Below are 15,000 nucleotides of genomic sequence, written 5' to 3'. Positions count from 1 at the left end.
GTTATCAAAAAAAGCAGAGCATAATTACTAATGTTAACCCAGTCCACTGTGAACGATGTTATCCGTGTAGAAGCCATCGTTGGTTGACTCAGTTGTGGCAGTATTTTGAATCCCATTTGGGGTTGCACGTAAATGTTAAGAAGAAGTCAGGTTTCGAGTATCGCCGAACGATAGCTATCGAATCCTGATACAGTTGATGCATATTTCGTGGGCTTCCGGTAAATGACGACGGAACGACAACTCGGCGACCGATCAGTATTCATGGAATAATTTTTTGGGAATGAACAAACTTCATGGAATAATTTTCTTCTCGTTCCAGTAATTCGGCTGCTTGCTTATAAGCACTTACGAACGGATTACAGTCATGCAGTACTGCTTGTAGCTTTTGAAGCAAATCACGGTGCAGGTCGCTGTTCCATGCTGTTCGATCAGCGATTTCGTTGACAGTGTCGTCGATAGAGATTTGCGAAAACTTCGGTGGTTTACCGTTCTCGGGAAAAAAATGTCTGATTCTATTATAAACACTGCCATGGATTCTGAATGTATATGGGCCCCTTGTAGGTAACACATCTTCCTGTACAACCAATAACACGAACGCTAAACTCGAGTTGTATGCCCGAATGTTGGATCGAAAATCCCTTGCTTCAGGTGTGCTGTCAGTGAAAAGGTGTTGCAAGAGGGGAGGTGGTTCACTGATGTTGGGAAGAACAATTTTTCCTTGCATACAGCGGGTGGAAAATTTAGCGTTCACCCCGAGGCAACCGGAATGCAGCTTAGCTTTCCACATGTATGCACCGCAGGAAGAGCACAACGCGTCCATCTTGCCAATGCTGTGTATGGGGGGACATGGTCTCTCATTGGAGTCTTGCAATTCACCGAGAGTGTGTGGTGAGATATTCTTTTGATAGCTGTGCTTCCTATTTCGTACTGCTGTTGCAGGCGTGTCTGCATTTTTACGTTTCGGCATCTTGTGGCTTACAGAATGCTCACTACAGTCTGGAAGGACTGGAAGGAAATAAACAGGGCCTCGCGATATGAACACGCGTGGAAATGTCGGCACGCTATCGGCTGAGTGGTTGCATGCACTCCATCTCTCCACGCTATTGGCTGAGCGGTTGCATGCACTCCATCTCGCCATGCTATTCGTCCGGTGTTCGTATGGTGGGGGGTTATAGGCTGTTTCAAGTTGGGTACCAATCACAGCAGTTTTGGACCCTTTTGTCACAGAACTCCAATAATGGATCCGTTCCAAAAGGGGATATTTGGAATCCGAAGAAATACTGGACATGTGTGCCAAAGCTCAAACTCATCTCTTCGCCACGTGTCTCGGAAATCGTGGCAGTTTGTTCATTTAATAGTATAGAGGCCTCAGCGGACTTCTCTGTCATAGGGTGTGATGCTAAGCATTGATCCACAAGCCGTGGCGTGACCTTTAAGATGATATAAATCTGCAGAGCCTGAGTCTGAGCCTCCCCTTACAAAAATCTGATGATTTATCCCAAGATATTTTAGGAATCTGGTGAGAACTTCATCAGACCTCATGAGGCATATTTGTTGGGGTTTGCATGTCCAGAAGCTACTGTCTCAAGCATATGCTTTTGCCAAAACCAAAATAATAACAAAGGTAATGTGATGATGCCTTCTTCTTCTTCTTCCTCTTTCGGCTTGCTCCCGCTAGGGGTCGCCACAGCGGACCAACTGTCTCCATTTTGCTCTATCCTCCACATCTTCCATTGACACTCCAACCACCCGCATGTCCGCCCTCACCGCATCCATGAACCTCTTCTTTGGCCTTCCTCTTCTCCTCCTGCCTGGCGGCTCCATCTTCAACATCCTTCTCCCGATATACTCCGTTTCCCTCCTGTGCACATGTCCAAACCATCGCAATCTCGCCTCTCTCACTTTGTCTCCAAACCGTCCTACCTGCGCTGTCCCTCTAATACACTCATTTCTTATCCTATCCATCCTCGTCACTCCCAACGAGAATCGCAGCATCTTTAACTCTGCCACCTCCAGCTCTGCTTCCTGTCTTTTTGTTAGCGCCAACGCCTCCAAACCATACAACATAGCTGGTCTCACTACCGTCTTGTATACTTTCCCCTTCACTCTTGCAGCCACCCTTCTGTCACAAATCACTCCTGCAACTCTTCTCCACCCACTCCATCCTGCCTGCACTCTCTTTTTCACTTCTCTCCCACACTCTCCGTTACTTTGGACAGTTGATCCCAAGTATTTAAACCAATCCACCTTCCCCACCTCAACTCCTTGCAACCGCACCATACCACCACCCTCCCTCTCATTTACGCACATGTACTCCGTCTTTCTCCTACTGACTAACATTCCCCTTCTCTCCAGTGCGTACCTCCACCTCTCAAGGCTCGATTCAGCCTGCTCCCTACTCTCTCCTACAGATCATGATGTCATCCGCGAACATCATGGTCCATGGAGAACTCCAGTCTGATCTCGTCCGTCAACCTGTCCATCACCATTGCAAACAGGAAAGGGCTCAGAGTCGATCCTTGGTGCAATCCCACTTTAACCTTAAACCGGTCCGTCATTCCTACCGCACACCTCACCGCTGTCACACTGTCCTCATACATATCCTGCACGATCCTCACATACTTCTCCACCACTCCCGACTTCCTCATACAATGCCACAACTCCTCTCTTGGCACCCTATCATAAGCTTTCTCTAAATCCACAAACACACAATGTAACTCTTTCTGGCCTTCCCTATACTTCTCCATCAACATTCTCCAAAGCAAACATCGCATCAGTGGTGCTCTTTCCTGGCATAAACCCATATTGCTGCTCACAGATCGTCACCTCTCCTCTCAACCGAGCTTCCACTACTCTTTCCCACAACTTCATGGTGTGGCTTAACAACTTTATCCCTCTGTAATTTCCACAGCTCTGCACATCACCCTTATTCTTGAAAATCGGAATCAGTACACTTAATCTCCACTCCTCCGGCATCCTCTCACTTTCCAAGACTTTATTAAACAATCTGGTTAACAACCCCACTGCCATCTCTCCTAAGCACTTCCATGCCTCCACTGGTATTCCATCTGGGCCAACCGCCTTTCCACTTTTCATCTTCTTCATAGCAGTCCTCACTTCATCCTTACTGATCCACCCCACTTCCAGATTCACTATCTCCACCTCTTCCAACCTTCTCTCTCTCTCATTTTCTTCATTCATCAGCTCCTCAAAGTACTCCATCCACCTTCTCAACACACTCTCCTCGCTCGTCAGCACATTCCCATTTGCGTCCTTTATCACCCGAACCTGCAGCACATCCTTCCCAGCTCGGTCCCTCTGTCTTGCCAATCGGTACAAATCCTTTTCCCCTTCTTTTGTATCCAACTTCTCATACAGCCTCGTCATATGCCTTTTCCTTGGCCTTAGCCACCTCTCTTTTTTGCTTTTCGACGCCCACTCCTTGTGCTCCTGCCGACTTTCTTCATCTCTCTGACTATCCCACTTCTTTTTAGCCAACCCCTTCTTCCTTATACTTTCCTGTACTTCCTCATTCCACCACCAAGTCTCCTTATCTTCCTTCCTCTGTCCAGATGTCACACCAAGTACCTTCCTAGCTATCTCCTCACAACTTCTGCTGTCGTTGCCCAATCATCCCACCCATCTTTACCCCCATCCAACGCCTGTCTCACCTCCTCCCTAAATTTCACGCAACAGTCTTCCTCCTTCAGCTTCCACCATCTGGTCCTTGGTTCAGCCCTCACTCTCTTCCTCAACCTCACCTCTAAAGTCATCCTACAGACCACCAATCGATGCTGTCGAGCTACACTCTCCCCTGCCACAACCTTACAGTCACTAATCTCTTTCAGGTTGCATCTCCTACTTAAGATGTAATCCACCTGTGTGCACTTTCCTCCACTCTTGTATGTCACCCTGTGTTCCTCCTTCTTCTTGAAATACGTGTTTACCACTGCCATTTCCATTCTTTTGCAAACTCTACCACCATTTGCCCTTCCACATTTCTCTTGTTGAGACCGTACCCTCCCCATCACCTCCTCATCCTCTTTATTCCCTTCCCCCAACATGTCCATTGAAATCTGCTCCAATCACCACTCTTTCATCCTTGGATACACTCTCCACCACTTCATCTAACTCACTCCAGAAATCTTCTTTATATTCCATCTCACACCCCATATGTGGGGGCATATGCACTGCTGACATTCATCATCACCCCTTCAATTTCCAACTTCACACTCATCACTCGGTCAGACACCCTCCTCACCTCCAATACCCTCTTGACATGATCTTCCTTCAGGATTATCCCGACACCATTTCTCCTCCCATCCACACCATGGTAGAACAGTTTGAAACCACCTCCAATGCTCCTCGCCTTACTCCCCATCCACTTGGTCTCTTGTACACACAGTATGTCCACCTTTCTTCTCTCCATCATATCAGCCAACTCTCGCCCTTTGCCAGTCATCGTCCCAACATTCAGAGTTCCAACTCTCACCTCCACACTTCTACCCTTCCCCCTCTCCCACTGCCTCCGGACTCGCCTTCCCCGTCTCCTTCTCCGTCTCCTTCTCCTCCTTCGCCCAGCAGTAGCACAATTTCCACTGGTACCCTGCTGACCACCGGTACCGGTGGCGGTCGTTGGTAACCCGGGCCTCGACCGATCCGGTATGGAAATTCGTTTTGTTGTCCGCATAATGATTTGGCATAGGTTTTTACGCCGGATGCCCTTCCTGACGCAACCCTGGTCGCCTCTTACGACACACAGGGATATGGTACACCTATTCTAACCGGGGCATACACCGGGCCCAGTACAACTGGTGCTCATTTCGCCCACGTCGGAGGGATGGCAGTGTGTGACAACCCTCTGGTGTTTTCGACTTGGTTTATATATATATATATTATATATATATATATATATATATATATATATATATATATATATACATAGATACATATATATATATATACACATTATATATACACACATTATATATACACACATTATATATATATACACATTATATATATATATATATATATATATATATATATATATATATATATATATATATATATATATATATACATATACATACATATATTAATTCAGTGTCCCAACGGGGCTTGAACTCAGGACCTCTTGGGTCCCAAGCCACTGCCCTTACCACTGCGCCAACACCAGGCTTAAAGGTAATGTGATGATGCCATCAAGCGAATATGATGATGTTTGAAACGAGTCTGTGAGGGGTTCTTGAAGACTTGAAGGTTGCAGTGTTCAGTTTGTGCATGCCACATCTCAACCATTGAGGGTCAGGATGAAGTTGTAGCACATGAGTCATAAGGTTCAAAAACACACGGGCATCTTTAGACCATCTTTCTTCAGACGGTCTTTATTTCCCAAGACTGCAGTCACGTGATTTGTTGAAGGGCCGTCCTTTATTCAAGAAAACTGATGCAAGAAGTGGAAGCAAGGTTCGGGTGAATAAAATGACACAAAACCTCACCAAACTACAATCCTGACTTTGATGCACATAATCCCTTGGGCACACCAACACATACCCATGCCAACGCCACAGAGGCACAACAGCACTAAATGCAAGATTGCCATTCTCAGCACAAATCACGTGTGATTAAGTGCATGGAATTGCTTCTTTCCAATAGGATAACTCGGTGATGGTCTGTCTCGGCTCCATTCCCAATGGAGTTCGGTGTAATATACACTTTGCTGCCAACAAGAGGCACCAGAACCGAAAAGATGCCACATTGTACACGAAGGACATTAAGCTAGGTGCAATATGTCCAAGCATTGGTCGTGTGACAGTGTTATGCCTTTCAGCCAGAATTCTCACTGAATCATCAAATGCAATAAATTGATAAGTTTAGAGGACATAGTGTACAGTTGCTTAAAAAGGGATTTTGAGAAGGTGTGGGGGGGGGGGCAGAGTGGAGGGAGCAGAAAATTGAGAAGACACAGAAGAGGGAACAATCAAAAGCTTCACAATTTAATAGGTATAGGCAAGTTCGCATTTGGGCTGCTTCCAGCACACAATGACCTGCTTTTCTTGTGGGATATTTAATGCACGAAAGTGAGTGCTGGCAGTTGGAAGAGCCAAGTTAAGACCTCCTCCGAAGGTATGATGCAACACCCTACCTGTGAACCACCAGGGAGAACGTTTTAGGTCAGAAACCGAATCCAGATGAGCCAACTAAAGCATAACCACGCCATCTCCGAGTTATCCAATCAGTCTTAATGTAATAACTGCCCTGTGTACACAGTACTCTATAAAAATTCCTCTGTGATCATTTGCAGCATGAGAAATAAAACCTCATTGTGGCATCTCTCATCACCTTCAAAGTCAAACGAGTTGTGTGTATGCTTCTTGGCAGATTAAATCAGGAACTTATCAAATAAAACCGTAAATATAACAAATGGTGCTTCATTGCTTCGTGGCTGCATCATGCTTCATACATTACCTGATCACTTACCAACATGGAAATGCCATCTCTTATCTGGAGTAAAGGCAGGAACCAAAACATTTTTTTTTAATCTCAATGAAACTTCATCGACTGATCAAAATAGTCATGTCGAGACCCTTGATGGCTGTGGATCCACTTGGAGGTAAATTGAGATACCTATAACACACCAAGTGCAGTCTTCCAAACCAGGTGAGCCGCAATGCATTCTCTGAATCTGAAGGAATTTTCCATTAAAATGTACCATCCATCCATTTATTGGGACCATACTCTGTGCAGAGCGTTGGTGCTGCCTCAGCAGTCTACTTGGCTATTGGGCATGATCCTGGATGGGTCGCCACTCCGCCACAGTATACCAGCATGCTGGCACTCATTTTGCCAACCTCAGAAGGATGACAGGCAGAATCAACCCCACCTGATATTAATTCAACAGCTGAGTGGGATTTGAACTCAGGATCCTCAGTTCGTCAGCCCACCACCCTAACCATTAAGCCAACGATCAGGCATAAAATGTACTATGACATTTTCAAAGCTCATAATAGAAAGAAAGAGTTCCACAAAGGAGATTTTGATGAGGGTTAGGCTGTTTATCCATAATATGGGTGCAAACTGTGGCATTCTATCTGGGGAGGTCAGGTAAGTGGCACTTCATTTGGATGATTTGGGAGGCTCACGATACCCAGCGTACAAGCTTCATATATTTATAGCTCTCCTAACCCTCCCCACAGGCCCTCCGGCCTGTGCTTTCATTGAGCAATGAGTGGATAATCAAGGCTTTTGTATTTATTTATTTATTTATTTATTTATTTTGTTCAATGAACGATCTGAGAAAGGGCTGCGTGGAAGCTACTCTTGAATTAGTATCCAGCCCCATATGTTATAATAACTCACAGTAGGTAAGGTGTCACCGAAACGACCGAAGATTTTTTTTGAATACCTATAGTCATCTGGAGTTAATTTACTTCATGAATACTGTGAATGTAACATTTTTAACCGATGATAAATATTTTTTTCGTTAAATGGAGTGTATTATCAAAATATTCTCCATCAGCTGCATTCCGTGTGAAATAGATCAAATTAGGACCTTTATCACGTGACTTAAGTATCTTTATATTTGAAAGTAACTGTGTAACCGTACTGTTAGATTCATTATATCTCCTGCTGTCACCAGCACTCGTGCGTTTGTGGTTTAAATGAATCAACTAAAACCTTCATCATGCACTCACTCCATGTGGCAGCCACCAACGTGCATTCGTCTTAAAATGTTTTCAAAAAAAAACTAGGTCTGCATCTTGTAATGTGCAATAAATATGTTTATCCATCAACTTTACTTGGCAGAAGAGGGAGACCAAATGATGCACAGTTTGGTTTGTAATTCATGCACTAAAACGATTTGGGGTGGCAGGATAACTCAATTGGTCGCTGCTGACTTTTCTCACATCATTCTCCTTATGCCTCTCACTTTGCCATTTGTCTTTCCTCCATGAAAACACACTTCCGTGATGTGCTTACAGGAGAGATGTTCAGTGTGTTTTTGTAATCGCGTAAAGATGACTGCCAACAGCGTTTTCTTTGTAGAACAAAAGCGTCCCCTGGTGGTCGATATCAGAGAGTGCAATTAAATAAATAAATAAATAAATAAATAACAATGTTTTTTCAGGTGATGCCACACTTGCCAACAGTGAAATGTAAACAATTTCAAGCATGCTTGCTTTGCTCCCCTGTGACCAAACCACAGGAAAACACTCATGTAGGAGAATGGTAAATCCTGCTTCCAGGATAAAAACAAATGAATACACAACAATTAAAAGGATGACTTAACCAGAACAGTAGTTTTAAAATATTATCTTGCCAAACGTAGGTAGTGGGTAAAGACACCGAAAAAAAATGGATTCCATTTAAAATGCGATTTTCCTGCCATTTTCAAGCTGAAGATTCATCAAAGAGGCTCCGAAAGTGGCACAAGGTGTCACTTAAGATAATGTCAATTGACCTGAGAGATTAAGAGCTGCAAACAACTGAACAATTTCCTGATTGATTCCCTGTACTCCCACTGACCTTCACCCCCCCCCCCCAAACCCCAAATAATCTGCTTGCCAGACCATGCAGGCACCCAAGCCCAAATGTGTCATGGTCGTTGGAAGGGAAGTACAACAAGCCAAGTAGAATGAGACAAACGCTGGTAAGGGACTCATTAAAAAAGCCAAACCACCCATCAGAAGCATAGGACTCACCAAAAGCTGGGAGTACAACCAAATGAACAACCTGAACAATTTGACGATCGAGAACAAGAGTGTGGAAGGTTTGGCAGAGCTTAAGAAAATAACCTTATTCAGTGATTGAAGCAGAAACAAGAGGCAGGACGAAACAACATAATTCACACTCAACATCAGATTCGCACGCACGTATATATATATATGAAACATAAAGATTTAAAAAAACAATTTTCTGGGTACAGGTATAGTGGGAAAACTACACAACGCCCTGCTACGTCACCCTGTTACGTCAACTTATTACGTCACCCGACATCCTCTTGTCCACATCATACCGTTTACATCATAACGTCAAAAAAATTGCCGGAATTTATTTGGAGATGCGACGCCGCGTCATGGGAAACATGCGTCGAAGACTAGATAAATGCCTTGCAGAAACGGAGGTCACCTCGAGGATGTGATCTTCAAGAAATCAATGGCACGCTTTGTACTTCAAGATGGCATATTTGTAATTTAGCAAATACAAAATGTTTATTTAATTACTGAGTTTTTTAAATCGCCAATTTCTCTGTCCCACGCTGTACTTCGTTCTCTTTTGAGACAAATCCAGCCTCCGGAACCCAATGTTGCACCACCATTAGTTGGTGGTACAAGTAGCTCAGAGCTTTGACTGAGTCAAACCAGGAATGCAACGCAATTGACCTTTTAAAGTCCATGAAACAATATAAATTGATAGATTAACTTGGGGATGGGTAGCCAGTAATGCAATAAGCAACATTAGCAGCAGACGTCCACAAAACAGCAACATTTTTGGAATGACAAAAATATCCAAAAAATGACAAAACAGCAACATTTTTGGAATGACAAAAAAAATGACAAAAAAAAAAAAAAAGAGTTGTGTGTTAGCTCTCATACGAGCCTCGACCAAGGTATACAAAAAAAAAAAAAAAATCCTTCATGTACAGCTGCTGTTGAATGTATTGATTGAACAAATCTGTGAATGTCAAAACAGCTGCTTAGTGACGTTTTGGGCAGTACCAACCAGCTAAGTATTGAAAGAAACAATTGATGACTGACGCTTTTGATGAATTAAAGCTGAACGGGCTAAGGAAATTAGTGTCAGGGTATTTTGGCATTGTGTGCAATGACAGAGCCGTACAGGTGACGGATGCTCAGACCGGTCATGAGCTGCAGCAAAAATGTTTACGGTCAGTGAAAACAACTGGTATGTGCAAAGAGGATGTGTTAGTGTGAAGGCATAATAAACACATTGGCGAATGGAGGTACATGTGTAGTTTACCGTTCCCCCCCCTCTTTTTTTCTATTTCAATGCCAACAATATGTGTTCGTTCATTTGAGCACACTCCACGGCCTAAATAAGCATCTGATTCCATCACATGATTTCAATGGCAAATAAAATAAAAGTAAGCTGACTTTGAGAATGATTATTAATTACGAGTGCTGAGAATACACCGAATCTCAACGTACCAGAAAAAAAAAGTTTCTCTATTTATATGCTAAACATACGAGTAACTGTGGCCTAACCATTCTTGGCAATTCAATTAAATGGAAACCTCACATGATTGCAAATCAAAAAATGTGCTTAGGGGTAAGTGTGGATCCTGGGGGTTAATGTGACTCCAAAAGAAATCAATGCTTTTGAGAACATATTTGGGTGCTTTGACTTGACTTCACTTGACTTGCCTATTTCACTCCACAATGGGATGAAGGTCTCCCTCAACATGGTTCAATTCTTTTCTCAACTCTGAACCACCAGGCCGTTGTTTTTCAGGGAATTTTTCAAATTTCATCTCTCCACTTTCTGATTCTGGTTCCTCATCGAAAGCATCTGGAATTATTTTATTTTATCATTTTATTACCGCTTGTACCTTTCGGGAGTTGTATTTTCTATGGTATGTAGAAATATTTTATTTCTTTTCTGCTTTGTTCTCATCCGCATAAATTGCGCTCGACCATGTGTTCTTCTCAACGACTTTTTGTTTTACTTTTTTGGCTACAAAGTCAAGGCTCATGGAACAGCTAAAACATAGAACAGATCAGGACGCAACAGAAAAAAAGGAACAGCAGAAAAAGAAGGGGAAAACACAAACAGCAGGATTGAAGGACAAAAAAGACAGAGATAGACAAACAAGGGATATGGGTAAGAATGAAAAGTGGGGGAGGAGGCATGGGGTGGACAAGATGGATACAGCAGCAAACTGTCAGGAAGGAAAAACTAGGAAGTTGGTTTCCATGCTGTCAAGCTTAGCAAGGTGTGAGATATGGGATAGCAGAGCAGTACTCCATCAAGTTGCAGTTGAAGGCCTTTTATGTGGATAAGACTTCAGGTGTGCCAAGGAAGGACTTTACATGATGGAGGATGCCCAGTCGGCAACTGGCTTTGCAGGCCAACTTTGAAATGTGGTTTGTCCAAGAAATATGCGGCTGATAGTGAGACCCAGGAGTTTGAATGACTGAACTTCCTTAAGAGGGTTGTTAAGAAAGTAGATGGGAGGGTTTGCCAGTCCTTTTGGGGAGAACGAGAGAGAGAGAGAGAGAGAGAGAGAGAGAGAGAGAGAGAGAGAGAGAGAGAGAGAGAGAGAGAGAGAGAGAGAGAGAGAGAGAGAGAGAGAGAGAGAGAGAGAGAGAGAGAGAGAGAGAGAGAGATTTGTCAGGATTGAAAGACATGTGCCACGTGTTATGTGTTTGACTAGCTTGCGATTCTATCAAGGTCTGAAGAGAGGGAAGAGTCTGCTGCTTCCTTTACTCTTATCTATTATTCTATCTTACTTCCAAACACGAGTCTTTCCTAATGCCAAAAGCTGGGAGTACAACCAAATGAACAACCTGAACAATTTGACGATCGAGAACAAGAGTGTGGAGGGTTTGGCAGAGCTTAAGAAAATAACCTTATTCAGTGATTGAAGCAGAAACAAGAGGCAGGACGAAACAACATAATTCACACTCAACATTATATACACACGCACGCTCCATCTCAACAGCTCCATGCTCTACACATCTATGTGAAAATTAAGGGGTGGGGGGGGGGTTAGGGGGTAAACTTCAGTCCTAACAGTGTCTCTGTCTGTCTTTCTCTCATTCTTTCCCAGGTCCTTCTTGGATCAGCAACTTCCTACAGTTTGGAAAGTTGAAAACACCACTCCTATCAATAAGAAATGTTCCAAAACTGATCCCCTCAACAGACTTATCAGCCTTCTCCCCATCATAAGCAACGTCATGAAGTCCATAACCATAGCCCAACCCAGGCATTATTTCTTCTCCAACTCACAAATCTATGACAACCAGTTTGGCTTCTGACTTCACCAGGCCACCTTGGATATATGACTCCATTAGGTCCTTCTCTCAGTTTCCATTTTGTAATTCTTCTTGTCAATTCTTCTCATGAGGTCTAGAGCCCAACTCAATCTCAGGATTTTTATTGTCACAAATAAATCATCGAAATTAGTTTTCTGTCTGATCCATCAGCTTCTCTTCTCTCCACTTTTCTTTATGCCTCAACAGCATCTTTTCATGGCTTTTTTCGTGGTCATCAATGTTTTCTCCTTCTTTGTAAGGGACCATGTTTCATCGGCAAATGTGTTCAAGGCTTTACAATATTAAATTTTGTGTAAAGTGAATTATGGATACAAAAATATGTACAAATAAGACATTGGCAGACATACCCCATCACAGGACATGATGGGATCAGTAAAGTTTTTAAGAGATTCCTTGTTACACCTCTTCTTTGAAATATATGTTTGATCAAGCAAAGATTGTGCAAGACCTTTTTTTGTCTCCAAATGACAGCTATGAATCAAAGCCATGCACAAAACGACCTCTAAAAACATTCCCAGGTGATTTTTTGAGGTATTATCCAGAAACACAGTGAAAGCTGTTTCCAAGGATTGTATGAAAATTGTGAGCTCGAGGTCAAGCCTCAGGGATGGTGAAACAATTTAGCTACAAATCCACCTTGCTGACCATGCGTCGTCACATGTAGCAATTCAGCATGCCTTTTTTCTATCCTAAGGTGCTTGCCAAAAGGGAGGGAGCATTAGTGACCATGGAAGGCAATCATAGAGGCTGGTTACTGGGGGAGCCTGGCTGTTTTGCAAACGTGTCTACCAAGGATGCAGATACATATCACATTGACAAAATCACTCCAGCCTAATCCAGCTGCGTTTCAAAATCCTAATGCATTACTTTAAGTTGCCATGTCCCACCAGCTTGAATGGAATAAACTCAAAAACATCCAAAAGTAACAACCACGCATGTCCATGAGCAATGTGCACAAGCATTAAATACAGTACACTGCTAAAGTAGTGCCCTGTACATTTGGCCAGGAATTTAAAATTTGTTTAAGGTGCTGGTGATAACTTGCATCCTCTTCATGGAAGACACAGAGTTGTCTTTAACATCCATCAAGTAATTTCAGCAGAACAGTCAACAAATTTCATGTCCACCTGAGGCTTAAAACTCACACAATGTGTATCGCCCTGCCTGTGAAACACCAGGATGACAGTTTACAGCTGGGCCGAGATTAGAACCCATCTTCAAGGCAAGCACGCACATATACCTCTTGGCTGTCCTGCCAGTTCAATGAGCCAGTCATGAAGCAGCAAAGCAAAGCTGCAAACACAATAATGAATTGGGGTCTTACCGTGATCTCGGCTTCCAGGAGACCGAAGTTCGGTTGTTCGTCTTTCCGCTGGCACACTAACGGTTCGTCTTAGCGCACGCCCAGGACTCATTTCTCCAGGAACTTCAACAGTAGGCCATGGCAGTAACTGGTAAGGTGAGTGAAGAAAAGAGAGACAATGTTCACACTTGGGATCAGGCATAAATATTTATGATGCTCAAGGTTTAAGCACTCAGTTGAACTACATCATTTTCAATGGGACTTTTAAGCTATGTTCAAACCTGGACTGATCATTGAAGTTTTTATCAAACCTCAAAGCCAAGTCATGACAGAACTTGTACATTATATGTCACTGAAAGTATTGGGATAATAAAGAAGTGTGCAGAGTTATTAATTTGCAACCAATATTTCAATTTCTAATAGGCTTTAATTATTCTGTTGTGAACCTACTCTCATGCAATTAAAGAGCACCCATGAAATGAGAAATGCTGCAGTTTGATTGTAGTTTGTTTGAGTTGAGCACAGGGGGCTCTCCTGCTCTACGTGTTATGAACACCCCTTTAATCTTGCTGGAGAAATCAAACCACCATCAATTCATTCAACAGACACACAAGTGGAAAAAAGCATGCACAATCCATTTGCACAAAAGTTGTGTGTATTGCATTATGAGCGTAGCGAGCCGAACCAAGCTACTGTGTGTGTGTGTGTGTGTGTGTGTGTGTGTGTGTGTGTGTGTGTGTGTGTGTGTGTGTGTGTGTGTGTGTACATATATATATATATATATATATATATATTTATATATATATATATATATATATATATATATATATATATATATATATATATATATATTGTTACGGCTGTGGAAATTGGCACTACACCATGAAAGTCCTCAGGTCAGTTATACCGATAAGTATATGTGTAGTTAGATTTCCCCACCGTTGTTTGAAGGGAATTTCCATGTTCACAGGGCTGTGATCCTTTGAGTTAGCCGTTTTTCTTTTCTCTATCATTATTTTGGACCAATCATCCCCCAACAACCAGATCGCCACCACCAACACCATCCCTAAACCACCACAGCAAACCCCCACCACCTTTGCCTTTCTCCCTCCACTACCATCAACAAACTCCACCCGCAAACAAGAAGTCGCCTTTGTCCCAGAGTCAACGCCTAAGTCGCGCTGTCCAGGGCCCGTTCGGTGATTTTTACCACGTCCAGATAGGCTTTGAACAGAGAAATAGAACACGTTACCGAACGTCGTGCCATTGGTTGTGAATGGGATCCTTTTGAAGGAGAAATCGGATCAGGAATCATACACGCCCACTTTTCATCCGTCCAATGGCTGAGCATGAGGTGGTGAAGCCCCGCCTCCAAACCCGATGTGATCCTCAAATTTGCATATGAACTCCTTCACGGACGGACTTGATGCATTACACGCATCGGGTCGGCGGGACAGAAGCCCCGACGAAACCGCATACACACATCGGCTGGTCAGGTGAAATGAAGCCGCGTGGCGGACAGACTCGATGCATTACACGCATCGGTTCAGCGGGACAGAAGCCCCGGCGAAACCCACATACACACATCGGCTGGTCGGGTGAAACGAAACCACGTGGCGGACGGACTCGCTGCATTACACGCATCAGTTCAGCGGGACAGAAGCACCGGCGAAACCC

The 15,000-nt window shown here is 43.4% G+C and overlaps 1 protein-coding gene and 1 long non-coding RNA gene across 5 annotated transcripts in view; one reads left to right on the top strand and one right to left on the bottom strand.

Moving 5' to 3' along the window:
* The window catches only part of LOC147013357 (ras GTPase-activating protein nGAP-like), a 404,833-nt gene that overhangs the window by 369,917 nt on the left and 19,916 nt on the right, over nucleotides 1-15,000 (bottom strand). For all 3 annotated transcript variants that reach the window (XM_085855118.1, XM_085855117.1, XM_085855120.1), the window contains exon 2: nucleotides 13,345-13,471. In XM_085855118.1, coding sequence (XP_085711244.1) covers nucleotides 13,345-13,435 — 91 coding nt within the window. In that variant the 5' untranslated portion in view covers nucleotides 13,436-13,471. The remainder of the gene's footprint in view (nucleotides 1-13,344; nucleotides 13,472-15,000) is intronic.
* The window catches only part of LOC147013358 (uncharacterized), a 44,592-nt gene that overhangs the window by 11,651 nt on the left and 17,941 nt on the right, over nucleotides 1-15,000 (top strand). The window lies entirely within an intron of this gene.

Source organism: Eptatretus burgeri, chromosome 14, assembly GCF_056783735.1.
Source record: "Eptatretus burgeri isolate ZD-2024b chromosome 14, Ebu_testis_v1, whole genome shotgun sequence".
Classification (NCBI taxonomy): domain Eukaryota; kingdom Metazoa; phylum Chordata; class Myxini; order Myxiniformes; family Myxinidae; genus Eptatretus; species Eptatretus burgeri.
This window is presented reverse-complemented; position numbering and strand designations above follow the sequence as displayed.